Genomic DNA, 23258 nt, shown 5'->3' with positions numbered 1-23258 from the left:
AAAAGTAAAATTTTAAGGGTAAATTTGTAAAAATATCAAAAAGTGACCAAATTGCATGAAATGAATTGTTTTATTATTTAAATTAATAAATTTAATGAAATATTAATTTAAATCAAGATTGGGTGGAAATTCGAGGAAAATAGAAAATTACGAAAATATCCTTGAATTTTGGTATTTCTACAATTTAGCTTGGTAAGTTCGTATGAACTATATTCTGTATAATTTTAATTAAAGTGAATGTTATTTGGTGATGAATATTATATAAATATGTGTTTTATTATTGAAATTGAATTCTTATTGGTAATATGTATAATTATTACATGCATTGAAATGATTATCGGAAGCTCGATTGGATTGACAGCTTGTTAGAGATATATCACACTATCAATTGGTTCTATCAGTAGTTTTGGATGATTTGATTCTGGTTATAATGGCATGAATAAGTTAAATTGGCCAACGTTAGCTCATTAATGTTTTGATTTTGATTGGTTATCAATATGAATGCTTGATGAAATAAAATGTTTGTAAATTAATTTGTAGACTCCGGTAATGCTCTATAACACTATTCTGGCGATGGATATGGGTTAGGGGTGTTACATATACGGCGGCTATAGGAGCATGGTCATTTCATTAGGATGTGAAGGTAGTGTGTGGAATGAGTAAAACAATTATGCCCCACTCGAGCGTGAGATTATAAAGTGATTTTCTTTGGGCGATGCTTTTTAGTAAGGTGTTTAGGTTATCTTGTTGTTGTGGCAGATATTCATAGGATTTAAGGGCGAGTTTGGTGAATCACACCCGTGGTTTTGATGATAATATGCAATAGTATTCTGCTTAAGAAATACCTGAGAAGAAAATTTGGCGAATTAGAAGGGTGCGTTTAAGTAGATAAAGTGGAAATATAATGATATTCTCCTTTAGAAAGGAATACTTGAATAAAAAAGATAGATATATAATGAACTCTTCAATGAAGGGGTTTACCTGAGTGAGTTAACTCCGTAACAATAGATACATAATGAACTCTCCAATGAAGGGGTTCGTATCAATGAGTGAACTCCATAAGGGTACATATACAATGAACTCTCCAATGCTGTCTTTATTTATTTTGCTTTTGCTTTTACTTATTTACAATTGCTCCTACCTACATAGATAAACTTATTGTAATCCTATGATTTGTTTAAGATACTCCTATCTTACCTAGTGTGTTGTAGTGTTAGTCGTTGAAGCCTTAAAAGGCTATCCCCAATAGTACTAGTAGTCACTTTTTAAAAAAGTTGACTTTAAGAGGCCACACCCAATGGGGCATTGGAGCTTTAAAAGGCTTCACTGAAAATGGAATTGGATCCCTCAAAAGGCCTACGCTGGAAATGGCACTAGGGCCTTAAGAGGCCTCGCTTGACGAGGCACTAGAGCTTTAAAAGGCTTCACCAAAAATCACACTAGGGCCTTGGCAAGTTATTGTTGTTAGATAGTTGCTTCGTTGGTAGTCACTTTTTAGCTAGTTGGGGCCTTAAGAGGCTTTGTTGAAAACAATAATAAGGCACTCGAAAGGCCTACGCCAGAAGTCAGTTTAGGGCCTTAAGAGGCCTTACCTGGCAGAACACTAGAGCCTTAAAAGGCTTTACCAAAAACAACATTAGGGTCTTTGGAAGACCATTGTTGTTGGGTAATTCCTTCATTGGTAGTGCTTTTTAGCGAGTTCGGGCATTAAGAGGCCTTAGCAAATAAGACAACTGATCCTTAAAAAGCTTTGTCGAAAATGTCATTATGGTGAAAAGCCAACGTCGAAAGCAGTATTGGATCTTAAGAGGCTTCACTCGATGGGACACTAAAGCCTTAAAAGTCTTCACCCTCATATATCCACTAAATCCAAGTATTCGAATTTACTTTAAATTTTAAATATGTTTATTGCCTTTATTAGATCCAAGAATTTATATACACTAAATATACTCTATAAAAAAATTTGCATAGAAATTTGAAAAAAAAAAAACAAATTCCGATATTCAAATCCAAATTCGTTATACATAAAAATAAAATAAATTTAAATATTTATAACTCAAATTTGCATCTATTATCCACAAAACTAAAATAATAAATATTAAAGAATTAATATCAACATAAAATAATAATTAAATAATTAAATATTATCTAAAAAAATCAAATATCCATAAATATTGAAATTTGCATATCGTTAACCTCAACATGAATTCTATGGATAATCATCATCATTCAATCGAGCATTAAAATTGTATTTGTCACTTGCCAAATTATAATTCGATTATATAATTACTTTGTTGTTTTCCCAATAAATCAGTTAGTTTATTAAAATAGATAGTTACAAAATTTTAATTAAATCTATACCATTTTCACCGAATACAAATGTTATTACATCCTTCAATTTGTGTTTCTCTATTACTCTCACAAGAGCAGAGATTGTATGAAACTATGATTTCACGTTATCCTTATCATTTTTCAACGGTAGAATGACAAATCATATCTTTCTTCTTGATTTTCAGCATTTTTAAGTTGGATTTGAATTTTTTCAGAAAAAAATTAAAAATTAGAAGAAAAAATCTGATTTGTCATTTTCTCGTTGGAGAGGGATAAGAATAACATGTAATAACAGTTTTGTACAATTCTTTCTTACTCTCACACACAATTTTTCCCAACTTGAAAATGTTTTATATAAACTTCAAAAAATTAATTATGTTATACATGTTTGCTGAAATCAAGCAATCCATATTTGAATGCTCTACCCCAAACAAAACCAAACCCATTTAGCATCATAAGAAATAACAAAACATCTATGGTAGTAGTATGTGGTGGTTATGCATTAGATTAATGGGTTAAACAAGTACATTTGTTCTTGCATTGACTACTATCAACATTCAACAAAATATCTATCTGGTCTCCTTATGCCCAAAGCATTTTAAGTCAACAAAAGGGTTTAATAAAGAGTCGAAAGCAGCCTGAAGCTGTTGCACCATTTTATCAGCACCAAGTGATTTTCTCTAGGATTTGAACTGCTTCCTTCATGGACGGTCTCTTTTGTGGCACAACCGATACGCAACTAAACCCTAACCTAAAACATGTTAGAATGGCTTCTTCCTTGCCTTCCATGTCACCTTTTATCGCCATGTCACCCAACCGAACCGCCCGGTTCTTTTCTTCCCCAATTGAAGCAGGTGCCACCGCCCATTGCTCCAGCTCTCCCGTCGACAACACCCTCCCACTGAGGAGCTCAAGCAAAATCATGCCAAATGAGTAGACATCCCATTTGGGGTTTGGTTTGAGGTTCTTCAATGATTCTAGTGCTTGATAGGGCGTGGAACAAGTGGCAGCCGCATGGGGGCTAGGATTGGTTGGGGTTGTGGGGTGGTCAGATGGAGCATCACGAGAAGCTGTGGACCGTTGGCTGCTTATAAACCTGATTGATGAAGAATTGTTTGGTTTGTAGGTAGCGCCGTTGCGAGAGAGAAGGCGATCTAGACCCAGATCACTTATTATGGGCTCCATATTGGAATCCAAAAGGATGTTGGTTGGTTTGATATTGCCATGAACTTGTTTCTTTTCATGAATGTAGGCCAGTCCCCGAGCCACTCCTGTTGCTATTTTAAGACGGGCTTCAAGAGGTAAATGCGAAACTGATGATGAGCCTGATCTTCCTGTTTTTGTGTTCAAAACATCATATCATTTGCAAGTAAATATAATTGATAACAGGTCCATATATTTTCATGGTTAGAATTCAGTATATGTATAAAACAATATTGAAATAGGATATTTTAGAAAGCTTAAGAATTAAAAGAACAGGGGAAGAGTGGAGAATGGGGTCAATTCAAGGTGGTGGTGGCTGGGCGGGGGGACCAAATTCTGTCTTAAGTTATGTTTGATTGTTCTCTTCACTCAAAATACCCAAAAAGGTATTTTCATCTTTAACCAGAAACAATTAGTAAGTTCCACAAAAAGAAAGGAAAAAGACAGAATAAAGCAAACTTAAACCACACAAATCCCACATTCCCAGTGAAGTTTGATTATTTTTTCTTATAAAAATTTTGAAAAAAAAAGTATACATTTTAGAAAAATAAGTGTTATATATGTTTTCGTTATTAAAAACGAATTTTTATTTATATTGAGAAACATTTTGTAAGCTTGGGTCACTCTTCTACTGCTATCATCGAATCAAAAGCTACAAAGTTGTCAAACTCATTGAAAGAAGAGCGAATGAGACATCTTATGCATCATTATTGCGGGTCCTACACCGTTGGATAAGCCGCACGTATGCCGCACAAGTGAAATCTAACGGCTTAAAATGCATAAGCGCATTTTAGCAGAAAGAGTATAAAACTTGCCTATCGTGCACGTGAACACATGCTTAGAAAGCTGAAGACGGAGAGAGAATGTATGAACAGGCAGAAGCAATGCAGCGCATTTTAGTGAATAGAAATGGGTTTCTGCTAACGTGCATATGATGAGAAAGGGAATGGAACTTACTGTAAGCGGTAGTGGTGCAGGCGAGGCTGCCATTGGAGACGTAGTCATAGATAACAAGCTTCTCAGTATCTCCCCAGTAAAACCCTCGAATCTTTACCAAGTTTGGGTGCCTCAACTTGGCTATCATCCTAACATGGCTTTCAAAATCCTTTAACCTCTCCACTGAACTCTCCCCTATCCTTCTTACTGCAAATGCAGTCCCATTCTCCAGCACTGCCTTGTAAACAATGCTCCACCCACTCGTCCCCAATATATAAGCCGATGCCTTCAACAATGTCTCTAACTCCAACTCTGTTTCCCCATCCACTGTCACCAGCTTCCCTGGTCTTTGGTTCACGTTTATGACTTGGTTTTTCTCTTCCAGGTCACTATCAGAACTGTTAGTCTCCGATGTCTCTATCAGTTTTAACTTCATGCATGAACATGAACATGATGGTGATGATGACGATGATGGTGGTGGTGGTGGCATTTTTGTTCTTAATTCCATATTTGTTTTCGAGACAATGACTTTCGGTTGTTTTAAGACGTTGCAGCTTGTTGCTGCGGTGCTTGGATCGTCGAGATGATCTTTTCGCTTCTTGAGTTGATAAACGTAAAGAATGATCATGCCGAGAATGGATATACCAGCTAAGTCTGCAACAGCTATGGCTGCTATGGTGCCTGGTTTTAGACTGCCTCGTGCTTGGTTTTGAATGTTGTTCGGTGATGAGCTTGTTACTGGGGTTGAGACTACTGTATTTGGTATCACTGCAATTGCTGGTGATATGGATTGGGACATATTTGGAGGAGTAGAAAGTGTTGAAGGAACTGCGCAAAGGGTTTTCAATGGCTTCCCACATAGATCAATATTACCTGAAAAGAACTCCATTTTCTGATTAAGCAAAGCTACAGACTCTGGAATTGCCCCACTTAAATTATTGAATGAAAGATCAATGGTGGCATTCTGAGGAAGTTTCTTTGCAAACTCTGGTGATATTGACCCTGAAATCTTGTTGTAAGACAAGTTCAAATAATTTAAATGAACACCACCAAGATCCAAAGGGAGAGACCCGTTAAGCAGATTCGATGACAGATCCAGAACCTCAACTGAATCGAAACCGCTAGGTATATTACCTGACAAATAGTTGCCCTTTAAAGACACAACACTTAAGTTCTGCAAAGCTATCAAATTTTCAGGTACCTTCCCAGCCAAGGCATTATGAGAGAGATTCAAGAGCTGAAGACTAGCCAGGGCACCAATAGACTCGGGCAACGAACCGGAGATGAGATTACCGGACAAAGAGAGTACCTGAAGCTCAGTTGAGTTAAAGATGGAGCTTGGCAAAGTTCCATTAAAATTGTTGCTTGATAGATCCAAGTGGCTAAGGTGTTGAATATGGCCAAGGTCTTCCGATATTGAACCATGAAGATGGCTGTTAGGGAGAACCAAGCTGGTCACCCTTAACCTATCTGGTGTTCCTGGAAGCCCAATTTCAGTGCAGGTTACTCCTGTCCATGCGCATGGCGTTTTATCATCACGGTTCCAGCTTTGCAAGACTGACAATGGGTCACTGAGGATGGCATGTTTGAAAGAAAGCAAGAGGACCCCATCAGTGTTGAGAGCTAGTGAAGGAACCATAAGGAAAACAAGAAGGAGAAAGCTGAAGCAGTGGGAATTGCTCCTCTTGAAGCCCATGGGCTCTTCTTGTAAATCTTGAGCTGGTTTTGAGTCTCAGGCTACACATTCATTGAAGCAAAAGTATTTAGAACCGAAGGTGGATCTGCTAATAAAAGATAAGAAATGGGTAGAGAGCAAAAGTACGGCACTGATTTGAAGGGAACCAAACACAACACAGAGCAGAGTTGATAATAATTCAGCACTAAATTAAAGGAAAAGCTGTTATTTATTTCAGAGAGCAATGCAGAGGTTTACAGAGAAAAGAAAGAGGCTGTTTCTTACCAGAAGTGAAGTTGATATAATGATGAAGGGAGCTTAGCTTATCAGGGTATAAGATGAGAAAAAAAGACTGACGTGGTACTATCTCAACTTTAAGTAAACAGAGCTGTTTGCAGTGTATAATTAGGGGAGGAAAACAAGATAGAAGCAGAGTCAGAGACAGAGGAATCGCCTATCTGGCCTATTGAGTTTAAGGTCCATAAGTTTGCAGTGTATTGATTTTATTCACATTGGTCCCTCTCTCTCTCTCTCTCTTTGTCAGAATAGCATGCTGAGGCTGCCCCACTCACCATTTTCGTTTTTCTTAGGCTCTTAAAGAGTCCGTTTCTGTGTTTCCTGTGTTTCCCCGGTGAAGAAGATTTGGAGATTGTATTCAGTTCAACAACACATTCCCAATTTTACTTAAGTTAAACACCTAGCTTAGGATGCTTGCAAAAGTATACTATTCAACAGTTGTAAAATCTAAAAAGGAGAAAAAGAGGGAAACAAAATACAGGGGATAAGGGTAAAGGAGGTCAGGGAAGGTAAAATACTTGGGAACTAAAGTGCGAAAAGAGGGAATGGGAAAGATCAAAATTCGACCCTTACTAGTGTCTTGTCTCCACATGGAAGCTGCCATTTGTCAAAAAGCAAAAAACAAAGGCCATCCCACATCTGTCACGGGCGAGACAGGACATGGAATCAAAGAAAAAGGCTTTAAGAAATCAAAGGGTAGCAAGTATGGGTCTGGTGTAACGAACAACTCTTTACCGTAATGCTCTATTTTCAATCAGCCTACAACTAATCTTTATTCACACTAGAAATTTTGTAACATCCTTAACCCAATCAACTCACTCTGCCATCTTCCTTCCGTAAGGTTCTTTTACAAATAAAACATTATTTTTAAACTTAACTCATCTTCTAGATTATTAAGAAAATTAGGTCTCGTAAATCTGTCACATGGGATGGGTTCAATCAAAGTGCGACATGTGATAATCATATTAAATAACCACTTTTAACTTGCTTTCTTACAACTCATGACGGAGGAAAATTATTTTATTACATCATTTATGGTTCCGTTCAATTAAAAGAGGGTGTATTATTTTTTTTCATATCATATATATATTTGGATTAAACTTATAAATTAAAGATAATATATTTTTTTAATTGAACGGAATTATAAATAATATGATACAAGAGATTTATAAAATAATTTCTCATCGTCGCTACAAAAGCAAAATCTCAACCGTTGGATACTAATTTTCCCAATCACATCACGTTACATACAAATATCAACGGTAAAGATTTCTTATTACTACTTGATTCACAGTGAATCATTGAAGGGTTTTTTTCTTCTCCTTATTTTCCTTCATTATTATTTATTCTATAAATGAAAATCTTTGAAAAGATTACATCATAAAATTGTATATTGAAAAGAAGTCAGATCTCCAAGCTTTTTCTTCCTTTTTTCTTTTTCTCTTTTCAGGAAAAATTATCACTTATTTTTTTTTATATCTCAAAATTACATATGAATTTTGATTTGATATAGTTTTACACATAAAATTTTATTTGTAATTCAAGTATATATATAAAATTTTAATTTTAATTTAATTATACATATTTAAAGTAATATCACATATTAAATCAATTCAACCCATCATATGTCTGGTTCTTATTTTTATTGTAATTATTTAAAAAATTTATCGCATCTTGTAATCATATTAAACTATTATCTAATGTAATGGGTTGGTATTTTTAAATTACCTAAAAAATAATTTAGATTTTTAAATTAAATAAATATATTTTTAGGAAAACCACATTTCAACTAATCTTACTTTTCGTAACGAAAAAAAAACACAATATCCCCCCATTTATTTGATTAGAAATTAGAATCTCTCTATGTACTTTTGATCACAGGGGAGCTGGTGTTTTGGTTTGTCTTGTTAGCTAAGCAATCAACTTGTAGCATTGGTAGGGTCTAAGCAAAGTAGCAAAGGTAGATGGAGGTCTAAAATTTCATGTGATATGAGCAAAGAAACTCATCAAATACGTGAGATGCTCATGTCATTGGGGGTGGCAGTACATCATCCCACAATAGTGGCTATTTTACTAAACTGACCTAACAAAATTTGATATTTATAAAAATAACCAAGGTTTCAAAACAATCACCAAAATAAAATGAACAGTAAAAAGAGGTTTTGGCCTGTCAATTGCCAGCACCACCTGGTATTTTAGACCCATGATTACCTGATGATTGTGTCAGACTTTGAAAATTTGAATTTTTTGGTTCTGGTCTGTCAATGGCCGGCACCAGTGTATTTTTTTTAAATCATATCATACTGGTATACAAAATTTAAAAAAAAAAAAAAATTTGGGTGCTAACTTGTCAATGGCCAGCAGCAGTATACGAAAAAAAAATTTAGGTGCTGGCCTGTCAATAGCCGGCACCACCAATACGAAAAAAAATGGGTGCTAGCCTGTCAATGGGCGACACCAGTAGTACGAAAAAAAAATTTGGGTGCAAGCCTGTCAATGGCCGGCACCAGCAGTACGAAAAAAAAGTAGGTGCTGGCCTTCTAATAGTCGGTATCAAACTTTATATATAGTAGGTAGTTTGGGATCTGATAATGTAAATGGAATGAAAAAAACAAATTTTCAGAGAGCCATCAAAATGAGAGTATTTTGTAGTACATCATCAAATGAGTTTTTTTGAAGTGGATTGTATATGGAGTTTTTCGTAGTATACAATCGAATTTCGGGGTTGAATTATATACTATCATATTTTAATGGAGTTAAATCATATACTGCCATGTCCACCTTAAAGGTTATGCCATTAAGGGTTGGATGATTATTTGCACCATAGATGGCTAATCGAGTTGTCCAACGCAGATGGACATTATCAATGGTGCAATAGTTTTTATTCCGCAACTAGGTTATGGTTGGAACCGGTTGGTAGAGTCTCCATGCAAAGGTATCTCATGGGACAATGGAAGAAGAAAAGGTCTACAGCAGAAGACGATTAATTGTGAAGAAACTAGTACTGATGCAACGTAGACCTGATTCAAGCAGAAGACAATTAATTGTGAAGAAACTAGAATTAAAAATAATTGTATTATTTCTTAAGAATGTTTGTATTTTTTTTATATCTGTAAATTTAATATAGTTGTTTAGGATTTAAGGATTCATTTTTATATTTTCGTGCAATAATTTCTTAGAATATTTGTATTTTTTATATGTAAATTTAATTTAATCTGTAATATATAAAGTTTGAAAATTAAATTTTCATGTATTAATTTTACCCATCTGTTTGTAGTTCATTGGGTGTTTAAATTTAATATAGTGCATATTATTTTTGTTTAAAATTTATATTTTTTGTATTAATATTGTAGAATGATTGTATTTTATTGTGTATGTAAATTTAATTTGTCCTGTAGTATTACTTATTTGAATTATTATTTTTTAAATATTACGAAGTCATTTATTCAAACAAATAATTATTTTAGAGAAATTAATTTAATATTAAAAAAAATTAAAAATAAAAGAAATATTTACAGAATAATTTTAAAATAAAGTAAAAATTAATAGAAAAAAATTAAAATTGTCGCAATCCCGGGGACGTCCCCGGCGCTGGCGTGTAACGGTCCGGATGTCTCATTTGGTGATGTCGTGACCTTGCTAAGGCGTTTGATAATTGCTCGGTTCGGCGTCCGGTGTCCCGTTCGGTGTACTTAGAAAGGTAGAATAATCTTCTATGCTATAATCGGGAGTTAATTGGTATTGCGTAACCGGAGGTGCTGATGGAAAAATATCCTCAGTTGTGGGTGTACGTGCTTCGGGATAAAACTCTGGGTGGTATAAGGATGATCTGGATCGTGTTGAATGTTGAGGCTCGAGGTCGTCACCAAAAATATCTTCGAACGATGGAGGAATTTCATGCAGCGGATCCGGATCCAAGTTGTGTGATGATGAGCAGGATGCTTCATATTAGGCCTCGAGATTGGGGTTCGAGGCAGTATTGGACTCGATGTTCCCAAATGGCGGAACTCGGTTACTGCGCGGTTGTGCATTCTTTGGTTGCCATCGAGAAGATTCAGGTAGCATGTACTGACCTTGGAATATAAAGGGTTTCCTGTATGCCATATACCATGTTGCGTACTCGGGCGTAGTAGAGAACCCTCCCTTTAAGACATACAAGGGAGAGTGCCTTGAATGTCACTGATTCCACAGAAAGATATACGGTTCATATTTTTGCGCCCAATTTAAAGCGTCCCGACCCGAACCCTTTTTATCCATTCCGTGGACTTCTTTGATGTCAACGGGAGTGTTCGAGATATGTTGTGTGCAACCGAATTGCCTCAAAACCCGACCTCCATCGTATCACTCCACCATATGAAAATGAATCAACGGCACATTTGACACGAACAACTGTTGCTGCTCGATAACCCATGATGATATGAGCGCCGCGATATCTTCCTCATTATATAGCATCCATAAAAACTATAAAAAAAAGACAACACGTTATTTTTTTCTTGTGCAATTATTGTATTTAAAAAAGAAATATTCGGAATCGTATTTTACGCCATCCCCGAAATTAGTCTCTATCATCATACGTACATAGGTAAGGTGAACAATCGCTCGATTCCCAGTATAGTTTCCCATCTAAAAAAAGAAAAATTATCAAATTATTTTTCCCATGGAAAAATAAGTATATTATAATATACAATAAAAAATAGATGGCAAAATTGAACTATATATTTACCTATTAACGAGTGGCCAGACATACGGTTGGTGGCTCACTGATGCCAGAAATGGTATTCGGTATAATGCCCAAGACTGCAATAGAATGCAACAACCGCCAATTGTTTTTGTAGACAGTTTTGTCGCTCGACAAAGCTCGCGGTATAAGCATGTCAACACTGCAGAGCCCCAACTAAATCTTCTGGCAAGCTCGAGATCCTTTAATAAGGGAAGATACATTCTTGAGACTTTATTTTGATTGACGGTCGGTAAAAGTATCCCCCCTATAAGTTGAAGAATGAACGCTCTTGCAGCGTAAATAATGTCCATCTGCATTGGACTGCTCGGAAGATGCTGGAAGTTTTCTTTTAACCAAGTAAATTTAATATATGTTAATCGTCATTCCTCGTTGTTTGGGGGCACCTTTCCAAGTAACCGCTCGCAAGTGCCCTGCGGATTGAGCACTCTTCCAAGCCCAGTCACTGCTTTGCCATTTATAAACAGCCCTAGTTGGACTGCTATGTCTTGCAGTGTAATATTTACCTCCCCACATGGGAGGTGGAACGTATGTGTCTCCGGGCACCATCTTTCAACTAATGCCGATATTAAATCGGTTCGTAGCTTAGATATCTTAATGTACGCAGCTACCCCAAAACCCGCGACATTCAAATACAGTATAACTCTTCGATCGGGAAAATAATCGAGATCATGCAACTGGGGTCTCACAATTCTATACAAATCCTGCGTTTATAGTAAATATATAATGTTATATTTCTCGTTTTAAAAATAATTTAAAATAATATTTAAAATTAAATCAGACATTTTATTTCTCGTTTACCTTATGCACATTGCTTGCAATGTGGTCATTGTCATTTAAAAGAACATTCAGATTACGATTCATGGAGTGATCGTCGGTCGTCGGCGGTGGTTGAGGGTGAACTGCGGTGTTCGTCGAAGTTGCCTATTTAGAGTGGAGGACCATTTGGCTGTAGGGCAAAATTGAAAAAAAATGGCCAAAAAAAAAGTGTAAGGCCGGCCATTCGCCAGTGACACAGGCCTAACGCAGATAGGTCATTTCAACCCTTTTCTTTTTCATTCAAAATTTATTTTAATTTCATTACTTTTTATTTTAGTTTCATTTAAATTTTCCTAATATCAGGGTAATTTAATTTTTTTCATCTATTTTTTTTATTTTTTTTATATTTAATTTTTGTCAATTTAAATTTAAAAATTTTCTAAAAAAACTAATTTCATTTTTTGGGGTTTTTTAGGCCTGACACCCCATTTAGATAAATTAAATTTATTAAAATAAATCTAATTTCACTTTTTTTTCATTTAATATTTAATTTAAATATTTTTATTTATTTATTATTTTTGTCAATTTAAATTTTAAATTTATTAAAACAATATTTGATTTCATTTTTTTGAGTTTTTTTGAGCCTGACACCACATTTATCAGGCTTGATAACAGTTATTTCAATTTTGAGGCAAAAAAAATGTGTAAGGTCAGCCATTGGAAGGCCAAATTAGCCAGTGACACAGGCCTAACGTAGATGAGTCATTTCAACTATTTTTTTATTTTTCATTTCACTCTAATTTCATTTCCTTTACCATTTTCCCTTTCATTTCATTTAAAATATATATATTTTTTCAATTTCAATTTATTTTTTTAATTTAAATTTAACTTTTTCCGCATTTCATTTAAATTTTCTATTTTCAATGCAAATTTATTTTTTTCTCATTTCATTTTATATTTAAATTTTCTATTTTCAATTCAAAATTTTTTCTCCTCATTTAAATTAAAATTTTCCCTCATTTCATTAAAATTTAATTTACTTTCAACTTTTTTCTCATTACATTTAAATTATCTAATTTTTAAATATTTACAATATTTTTACAAGAACATGCGCTCAATAATATATCACTCGTCATCTTGGAGTCCAACATTACGAGACGATTGACCGAAAATGTAGACATGATGTGGGCATGTTGATCGGTTGTGTTCGGATGTTAGACACACAATGCACAGTTTGGGTTCACCCGTCTCCCTAACATCCATGTCATTTTGAATTCTCATCGATTGTGGTCAACCTTTAGGATGTCTGTGGAGACTACAGTTAGGCACCATCTCGATAACAGGCGGTGGAACTTCCCTGTTTGAGACATCGAGCATTACAAGAAATTTGTTCCCCCCATATACGTAATATGCGTTGCAACGTGTAGATCTCGTCTATGAATTATTCAACATTTAAGTTTGTTCTCGCACATGCTGCATGAACATGCGCACAAGGATATCGAAGAGTCTGAAATATCCCGCACTCACATCGCCTGTTTTGCAGATCAACTGCGTATGACCTAGGTGGAAGACCCGAACGACGGTCAATGTACTCCTAAACTCGAAAAGTCTCCAAGTCGCACGAATACAATTCTGCGTTCATTGTTTGTACCCTTCGACTATTTATCGCCATGGCCTTTCGGACGGCTTTTATGTACACGTGTCCGGCCTCGATCTGCTTAGCTTGTCTCAACCCCATCTTAGACATCAATGTCGCCAACCTATAGAATGTTGCCGATAATACAACAGAAATCGGGAGATGACGTGTGCGCCTTAATACAGAGTTAACCGCCTCTACCAGGTTAGTCGTCATCTGCCCATACCGAAGCCTCTCATCGTAACTTTGAGTCCATTGCCAGTTCTCTATGCTGCCTAACCATGTCCAGAGATTTGTTGGTAAAGATGACATCTGAGATTCAAGCCTTGCGAACCTCTACCTGAATCTTCTCGGTTCTAACTCATGGGCTGCATATTTAATTTGAAATCACCAATTTAAAAACAACAAAAAATTTGAAAAGTAATTTTTGAAATAAATACAAACAAAATTTTTTTACTCATGTTCACAAGTTCTTTTTTCCAATCTTTATTCTTATATCTCTATGAAAGTTTGCCGCGATGTGCTGGATGTAATAAACAAACCTACACGGAACCCCCGATCGCCTTATCGCAGCAAGTAATCCTTTCAATCTATCTGATATAAGGCAAATGTTGTATTCTCTGACAACGTACCTCCGTAGATTTGTGAGGAAAAATTTCCAATACTCGAAGCACTCACGCTCCACGATGGCGAAAGCGATCGAAAGTACATTTCGATTGTCGTCTTGTGCAACAGCAATCAGGAGGATTTGTGTGTATTTGCCATACAACCATGTCCCGTCCACCTGTACCATCGGCTTGTACTGAGGGAAGGCCCTAACACACGGCTCGAACATCCAAAAAAATCGGTGAAAAACTCGTTTCTCCAGTTGTATCTCCCGGTCAGGGCCTTTATACGGTAATGTTTGCAAATCAGTCATTGTCCTCAGCACATACTCCTGCATCCTAACTATCCACCATTGAAGCTCGTTGTATGACGCATCCCAATCACCATACAACTCTCGCATCACCATTTGCTTTTCCCACCATACCTTTCGGTACGACACTTTGTACTTGAATCGAGCTTACATATCTACAATAAGGACCGAAACTTGAATGGTGGGCGATCTTTCACCAAAGGAATGATACAGTTGCATATAGTTTTTGCATCTAACTTTTTATGGTCTTGCGACATACGAGCAGACGAGCATGTGCGTGGACCTTCTAGTTTCCTTATCATCCACATCTGTGTCCGCTGCATTAACGCGGCTCGGACACGCCATTTACAACCACTCGACGCTTTCCAACATTCTCCTACGTACAAAGACTGCATCAACTTCATTACTTTATAATCCACACTTAACTTTAAGCTAAGTTATTTTATAGTATGTAAATAGTCTTTTTTGTTATTAAATTGTTTTCCTACAAACAACTCTTCTTCGTCGAATTCATTGTCAACTAGGTGAGTCGGCACAATATTTGTATATTTCGGGAACTCGCGCGCAAGAGCTGCATCAGGATCCACGTCGGTCATGAAGGACCCTGAATTATTTCTTATAACTATACCAGGGCCCGTGTTTCCTACCGAATGGGGGTTCGCATTTTCACCCTCTACCGGCCCTTCCTTGTCTATGTCTTCAGGGATGTCATCCAAATCGGGGTCACTAAAATCATCGTTGAGATCATGGTGGGACTGATCATCATTATCGAACCCTTTATCACTATCTTCTATGGTGGCCAACACCTCTAGATAGATCTCTAGACGAGGACACGAGTTTGGGGTGTTATACGAACATCCACCGGTGTTTGGATTTTTGGGAGTTGGCGTTGACCGTCCAAAACCCAATTGATCTTCCCAAGAGACGTTAAGATCAAAATCAATTCCGGAGTGTTGGCTTGCTGGAATTACTACTTGAATGGGATTCGGTTCAGCTATCTTCGTGAACAACTCAACCAGGCTGAGATTTTCTATCTTAGGGGGGCAATAAATTGCTATCATTGTCCCTAAATCATCATCATCTTCAAGCTCCATTTTTGAGAACTTTAGCAGATTAGTTGAAACCGAAGATTTTTAAAACAGTCTCAACATTTGCTTTTTGCAACGGGTTGCTATCTTTGTACTGATTTTTCGTTTTAAATCCGATAGTGAAATCCGTTTGTTGAATCTCATTCCTTTGTTTTTCTGGCTTCGAAATACACAGTCTTCTTTAGTTGTATTTATCATTTCTCCATCGAAATGAACATAAACAAACAACATTTGGGAACTCATTTTTTTTTTAAAAAAATTGCTTTCTTCTAAATAAAGAATTTTTTTTTCAAACCAAACAAAATAGAAGATAAAATACCTATATATATTTGATAAATTGCCAGCACCAAAATTTTTTTTTATACGCTAGTGCTGACGATTAACAGGCCAGCACCCAGTTTTTTTTCATCTACTAGTGCCGGCCATTGACAGGCCAGCACCTAAATTTCTTTTTTCGTACTACTGGTGTCGTCCATTGACAGGCTGGCACTCAAATTTTTTTTTCGTATACTGGTGCAGACCATTAACAGGTCAGCACCCAAATTTTTTTTTGTATACTGGTGCCGACCATTGACAGGCCAGCACCCAAAATTTTTTTTCCGTATTGTTGGTGCCGACCATTGACAAGCCAGCACCCCAACATTTTTTTTGTACTGCTGGTGCCGACCATTGACAGGCCAGCACCCAAATTTTTTTTTCGTACTGGTGGTGCCGGCCATTGATAGGCCAGCACACAAAATTTTTTTTTTGTACTGCTGGTGCAGGCCATTGATAGTCCAGCACCCAATTTTTTTGTTTCGTACTGGTGGTGCCAGCCATTGACAAGCTAGCACCCAAAATTTTTTTTCGTATACTGGTTCCGGCCATTGACAAGGCAACACCTAAATTTTTTTTTCGTATACTGGTACTGGTCATTGATAGGCCAACACCCAATTTTTTTTTCAATTTTTGTATACCAGTATGATACGATTAAAAAAAACACACTGGTGCCAGTCATTGACAGGCCATAACTAAAAAAATTTAATTTTTTTAAAATCTGACACAATCATCAGGCAATCATGGGTTCAAAATACTAGGTGATGCCGGCCATTGAAAGACCAAAATCCTTTTTTACTGTTTATTTTAAGTTATTTTAGTGATTATTTTTAAACTTGAATTATTTTTATAAATATTAAATTCTTTTAGGTTAATTTGATAAAATAGCTCAATCACATTTTAATAAGCACGGGAAATTATCCCAATGTGTTATTTGGGGGCGTGTTTGTGAATGCCAACAGGAAATACTATCAGTACAGCATGTAGTGTGAAAGTCATAGTCCAACTTAGTTAACCCACCTGTTTGTCTGTCTGTCTGGCGCTCCTTTTTATAAATATATTTTTTCACTTTGTCAAAGAAATTACAGGGAATGCCCCGACAGAGTGTACGTTAAAAAACCTGAAACTCTTGTTTCTTTTGCCATCTTTTTCCTTCTTTTGTCGCTCTCTCATTTCACATGCTACACCATGTTGCCTTTTATGATTTATTGCATTAATAATATTTGATCCTCTCTCTCCAATGAGTAAGACCACCACTAGGCTGTGGTGAATGTTTGATTGAGTTTTGGATACTTAAACCTATTATCACTTTGTTAGGTTTGGATGGCCGACTAGGGTTCAACACCCCAACCACGTATAACATAAAGCACCGTCTAATTGCGAAGATGACGAACCCACAGTTTGAGACACTTTATTTTATTCTATAATATTCACTTCTAATTATTGTTTTTTTTATCCATTCCCACATTTCATACTTGCAAGTAAATCTGCCTTTAAATTCTACACTTACTTGGCTTAAATTGGGTTTTTTTGTCTTATATTATATTGTTGGTCCTTTTATTTCATAATCTATTTGTTTTCTACGTCAGATTATAATTTATATGATAGTTCATGAAAAATATTGTTTTGTCTTTTTTTTTCCTCGATACTTAATTGGTTGAGTACTTAATTGAGTTAGTGTTATGAGTTAAACATATATTAATTTAGTTGAAAAATAAATCAAATTTATATAATAAAAATAATATATTAGTAGAATTATTGAAGTAATTTATTTTTTAAAAATAAAATAAAAAATTACACACTTTAAAGATATGAGCTTAATTGTTAACACAACTAAAATCTCATTAATCAAAAGGCGAATATTTAATGCACTTTCAGTGCGCACCATGGGTGAATAACGACACGACACCCCATCATGATAACTTTATATAAATATAAATCCAAAACTCAAAAATGTGGACCAAGACATCATGATGGTCGGCTTAATGACTTTGTTAACAACCATGTCAACCAAGTAACAATCAATTATGGAAAATTTTTGGTGAAATAACTTAATTGATAAAAAATCTAATTTTTAAAGACTCAATTAGTGTGTTGTTTTGGGAAAAAAAATTAAAATATTTTTAAAAGAATTCCTCCCAACACTTAAACCTTGATTTTAATTTCAGTTATTTTTACCTTTATAATCAATGTCGAAGGATTTTCTGTTGTTGTTGTGGATGCTTATCAAGGTTTGCAGATTTCAACAAAAGTTGAGCATCATTTGCTGTTCATTTCCATTAAGAAATTTTCGTTCCCTTTCTATCTTTTTTTTTTATCTTGCATTCAATTATGTCGTTCAGAATAGTTACATGAAGCCAATTTGTTTATAGTGGTTAGAGATTTAATTGGTTAAAAAATAGAGTAAATTCTGATTTAGATTAATAATTGAATTAATTATTTTATTAATAATTATTTAATAATTATTATTAAAAAGATACAGGAGTTGATCTTAATGATAAAATCATGTAGTTAAGCTATATATTAACTACTAATGTTAGATTATAACTTATAAGAAGGTATAATTAAGGATTTGTAGCTTTATACCAATTTAGATAATTTGTATCTTGAAATAATTTTAATATTTTTTAAATCAAATCGATAGTGGAACCAATTAGGTCATTGGTTCAGTTTGATTGATCTAATTAGTCCAATTAAAAATTATTAAAAAATTAAAAAAAATCAATTCAACCACCGGTTCCTGGTCTAATTAGTTCAAAGTTAATCTCTGACTGATACCTCTATCAATTTCCAATTCAACCAATCCGATCTAATTCAAACAACAATGTATACAATGAGTTATTACACCTAGGAATCATTTGGCTTAAATTATTAAAGGACATAGGTTATTAATTGGGAGCATGTAAGCTATGCAGGTACGGTGGGATTTGCATGGGACCTGAAAATTAGAAGGGATAAAGTGGAAGAAAATGATATCCATGAGTGGATAAGGTTGAGGATAATTAAGAGCAAGCAGGCATCTAGAATGGTCTATGGCTTACATGAAATATTGCTTGTGTTGTGTAGTGCATCTGGATTCAATGAAATATGACACTCTTACAGGGAGTGACGCCAAGTCCAATCAGAAGGTGGATAATTGCTAAAGACAATGATTCGCTCATGTTAAAAATGCAAGCCTAGTTTGGCATTCTTTCAATAAGAACCCAAACATTCACATCTGCCCCAAAACGAAGGGGTTCTTGTGCTACTGATTTTATATTACTTTCATTGACCAAGAGGTGCGAAAACATGACAATATTAAGCTAAACTGCTTTTATAGTGATGGAAGCCGCAGCTGAATATAGAGTCTGGACAAATTTGTTTGGAAGGCACCGCCAATGACAAACCTAAACATGACAATATTAAGATTCAAGGCATATTTAGTAGTGCTTTAAAAAAAATAATTTTGGCTCTAAAAACACTTTTGAAAGAAAAATTGTGCTAACTATTTTGACTGAAATTTTTAGCCTTTCAAAAATACTTTAAGATTTAGGGTTTAGGATAAAAATATTTCTAAAAAGAGAAGCTAAAATTTTTAATTTTTTCTCTCCTAAAAGTTCTTTTGATGCTTAATTACTTTTTCAACCCTCTAATAACATAATACTTTTTTTTTCTTGGTGCTTAATTACAAATGTATTAAAATCATTAATTAAAAATAAAAAATATTTTTAAATATACTAATTACAAATATTTAATGGTTATATTTAAATATTTAAAATATAATTTATATATTCTAATTAAAATTTATAAATAATTAATATTTATTGCTAAAAAATATTTAAAATTTATATTTCATATATTAAAATATTAACAAGTTATAATAATTTTTTTATATTCTTATTAAAATATAATAATATTAACTAATTTAAATATTATTTAAATACATATTTATTACTTAATAATAACATATCTAAAATAGACATTTTATTTCTCAAAAGCAATTTTTGACAACAATGCTAAATAATCAAATTTTAAACCAAACTTTTCCACAACACTTTTGAAAAGCATTGCCAAACTAACTCTCACGGTTCACTGCAACCCATTCTTCAAGACATACATTGGATTAAACCGTAAACCAGGATTATAGTAATAGATGATAAACGATTAGAATTCCAGTGCTTAGTTAAAAATCTAGCTTTAAATAGCCACTCCACCCCCGCCCCCTATCATATGTCTCAAATTCCTATATATATCTGCATACATCCGTGTATACATATAGAAAACAACCACCATAAGAGAAATGTATAAGCTTGGATTTCATTGCCGCAAACAAGCTTCCTCCGCCCCTGGAGGATATCTTTCCCCAATCCACAAATGAATATGAAAAAAACAAAAAAATATAACCACAAACGTATAAGCTGCAGGCCAAGACTTAAAAATCAAGAATATAGGGTTCCCATAAGTGGGAAAAAGAAAGGAAAAAAAGAAAAGTTGAATCTTCTCCCAACAATATAAGTTATCAAGGTTAGTCCAGCAGCTCCTAAAGAAACTCAACTAGTATAAGGAATATCGATGGCATCGAGCAAAAAGAAATCAAATGCTTCACATCTTCAAAACCCAATTCTATGCCTCTTGTCTCACTAAACCACCTGAATTCCCTGCATAAAGTAAGTGAGAGAGAGAGGGAGAGAGGGAGAGATTGATAAACAAAGAGAGATGCAAGTGGAGCCGACAAGTGAGTTCAAACAAGACAATCGATCTGGACATCACACCCCTCTAGATGACTTGTTGCTAACTATTCAATTTGAGACAATGAGAATACGGGATTCTCACTTGGTACCTGGATTACAAAAGCAACATATGTTGGATGGAAAAGACCATTCAGAACTTATCATTTACGAGTTATATGTTATTTGTTGCATTAATTTTGTAGGACTACAAAAGCAACGTATGTTGGATGGAAACGACCATTCAAAACTTATCATTTATGAGTTACATGTTATTCGTCGCATTAATTTTGTAACCTCAACTCATGTGGCCTTCAAACAGGACCTGTAAGAGGCATCTAATCTACATTTTTATATTATTAAGTCATATTTTCATGAAACCTCTCTTGAATAGGTTTTCCAAATGTGTAAACTGACATCTAGGCTATAGGTTTGCTCAAGGTGACATTAAAGTTTTATCATATAGGGATCACATCCCAAATAACATCAATAACAAGGAAAATTTAGAAGACAAGAGTAATAGATTTGACACCTAAGAACTTCTAGTTTGTGAAAGACATATGTCTTGTGATATTTGGATAATGACCTATTATACCAAAGCCTAAGTTTATTCCTTGCTCATATTTTATTCCCTAAATCCAAAACATTCAATTAGGCATTAGAGACTGTTTTATACACTAGTAAAATAAATGCATTTTAAAAATAGGGCTTCACAGAAAAAAAGCAGAATTGAAATCACATGTAGAGAACTATTGATATTAAGATCATGCACTATGCAAAAATTAGCAATTAAATAGCCAAAAAGGATGAACTCCAGGCATATCATGAGCAATCACAATTAACAGAGCAACATCTTCCCAAAAGAAACGAATTTAGACAGTAAGCCATGCTTGAGGGATGAAATGTGGGGCTCTTAAATCCTTAATATTTTAATTCTATGATTTGGCATTACATAACTTTTCCAGGCAGGTACATTGGTTACAATCACAAGATGTTACTGGAATTATAATTGCAATGTGGTATGAACAAATCAGTGTCACTTTCAACAGAGAATAATAAAACAGTTGCATAATCTAAATTAATGCAATAGAAACAATGTAAAAGGAGCTAGCTTCTTAGTTATTTCGACTAGAGTCAAGCAAGCATAGGCACAGAGAATATACCAAACTTACCTACTGCATCTTCTTTTCCTTGTTTGAGGGCAATGGAAGCTTACTTAAGACCGTTTCATCAAGTTTCCTGCACTGCTCTTGAAAGACTCTGTGCGCTACAGAAAGCTTCTCATCAATGTGAGGCTGGTACTTTTCATATACCAAAGGGACTGATAAAATAAGAATAACTCCTGTGGAACACATCCAAACAAATAAGCATAAATGAATAAAGTCAATGGAATCATCACAGTTATAAGACCGAACAGGGTCACATAACTTACCAATATAGACCAGAGTGAGGAAGTTGAAGAGGCTACCAATGAATGATACAAACCACAAGCTAAGGGCAACCTGATCAACAGACATTAAAAACTTTGCTAGTCAAGGGCATTTTAAGGTTTTATATCAATTAAATGATATTATATAAAGGAAAAGCTTAACCTTAAGAAAAACTTTCAAATTTCTGCCGATGGTAATGTCATGTGCAATTGACAATACACAATTAAGCCATATTTGTAACTCATCCGCGACAATCCCAATCGTTCTCTCAGAAATTTCCATATTAGGAATTGGCGGCAAAGGCCTGCATATGAAAGCAGAATCACTTCCATTTTCTTCTAAGAAATCATAATGCATTGTTCTCATAAAAAAAGAAGGAAACAACTGTCTTTTTTCTGGGTACGAGTATTTTCCATCAAAGCATGCAATAGGATAAGCAGTTAGTAAAGGAGAGATTAAAGAGTTTAGCAATGGAAAAACCTGTTGAGAAGTGAAGCAGATTTGGCCCACAAGAAGAGAATAACAATAAGGAGCAATAACACGTTGGCCACGAAAGTTAAGAAATTATAACCGGCTACTTCGAATAAGTACCACATCGTCGTTGCCGAGACTAGCATCACAGCTCCGCCACGCCATTTTCTCCACAATAGCACATCAGCAACTACCGGAAATACATGAACAAAATTAAACCCAGACCTCAAAAATAAAAAAATAAAACAATTAACAATCCCAAAATAAATCAGAATCATGTAAACCAGATGACATGTTGCTGAATAATATAATTAGACTACGGAATATTAGTTAGTATTCGGAAAATAAAAAATCCTCGAGAACACCCAATTATAGAAATGATCGTGGAAGCGAAACAGATCTATTGAGAAATGAAATGAAGAGGCTGCTGGGAATATATAGAAAGAGAAGGAAACCTGAGCCGCCACCAAGCGCTTTATGAACTGATGTACCAAGTGCAAGGCTGGAATCTCCCATGGGGCGGGCGATTGCTGAATTTCGTTTCTTCTGCAATTTGATATCAGGGAGAAAGGAGAAAAAAGGGAGAAGGAGAGGGAGAAACAAAAACGAAGGAAGGTCCTCATTAAAATGGGCTTTAAGCCTCTCCCTTAAGATGGGCTCATCGGGCCTGTTGTTTATTGAGTTATCTCTAGCCCGATTATGTAATGTAACTCTGGTCAAATCTTGGTTTTGGTTCTGTCAGGTCAGCCCAATTTTG

General features: G+C 35.0%; 2 protein-coding genes across 4 annotated transcripts; both read right to left on the bottom strand.

The window, feature by feature from the left end:
* Positions 1 to 2810: 2810 nt before the first annotated feature.
* On the bottom strand, positions 2811 to 6915 carry LOC107953376 (receptor protein kinase-like protein At4g34220). Its single transcript, XM_016888673.2, has 3 exons — positions 6431 to 6915; positions 4492 to 6207; positions 2811 to 3665 (listed from the first exon to the last, which is right to left on the bottom strand). The coding sequence occupies exons 2-3, from the start codon at positions 6164 to 6166 to the stop codon at positions 2992 to 2994; spliced, it is 2349 nt and encodes a 782-aa protein (XP_016744162.1). The 5' UTR covers positions 6167 to 6207; positions 6431 to 6915; the 3' UTR covers positions 2811 to 2991.
* Positions 6916 to 20165: 13250 nt separating this feature from the next.
* On the bottom strand, positions 20166 to 23119 carry LOC107953374 (reticulon-like protein B11). 3 transcript variants are annotated; one of them, XM_016888671.2, is made up of 6 exons: positions 22957 to 23119; positions 22511 to 22691; positions 22193 to 22334; positions 22033 to 22102; positions 21773 to 21942; positions 20166 to 20713 (listed from the first exon to the last, which is right to left on the bottom strand). In XM_016888671.2, the coding sequence occupies exons 1-5, from the start codon at positions 23015 to 23017 to the stop codon at positions 21773 to 21775; spliced, it is 624 nt and encodes a 207-aa protein (XP_016744160.2). In that variant the 5' UTR covers positions 23018 to 23119; the 3' UTR covers positions 20166 to 20713. The 3 variants fall into 3 exon arrangements, with proteins under 3 accessions (XP_016744160.2, XP_016744159.2, XP_016744161.2); XM_016888670.2 differs by having other exon boundaries at positions 20166 to 20531; XM_016888672.2 differs by having other exon boundaries at positions 20166 to 20522.
* Positions 23120 to 23258: the final 139 nt, after the last annotated feature.

This window comes from Gossypium hirsutum, chromosome D12, assembly GCF_007990345.1.
Source record: "Gossypium hirsutum isolate 1008001.06 chromosome D12, Gossypium_hirsutum_v2.1, whole genome shotgun sequence".
Classification (NCBI taxonomy): Eukaryota; Viridiplantae; Streptophyta; class Magnoliopsida; order Malvales; family Malvaceae; genus Gossypium; species Gossypium hirsutum.
Note: the sequence above shows the minus strand (reverse complement) of the source record. Positions and strands in the feature narration are given on the sequence as shown.

Bases quoted from the DNA above. Each gene is read 5' to 3' on its own strand.
- LOC107953376 (XM_016888673.2), bottom strand. From the start codon at position 6,166: ATGGGCTTCAAGAGGAGCAATTCCCACTGCTTCAGCTTTCTCCTTCTT. The intron at 3,666-4,491 runs GTAAGTTCCATT...ACACAAAAACAG, and splicing joins CTGCACCACTACCGCTTACA to GAAGATCAGGCTCATCATCA.
- LOC107953374 (XM_016888671.2), bottom strand. From the start codon at position 23,017: ATGGGAGATTCCAGCCTTGCACTTGGTACATCAGTTCATAAAGCGCTT. The intron at 22,103-22,192 runs GTTAAGCTTTTC...TCTGTTGATCAG, and splicing joins ATTTGAAAGTTTTTCTTAAG to GTTGCCCTTAGCTTGTGGTT. The intron at 21,943-22,032 runs GTAAGTTATGTG...TGTGTTCCACAG, and splicing joins CCTCACTCTGGTCTATATTG to GAGTTATTCTTATTTTATCA.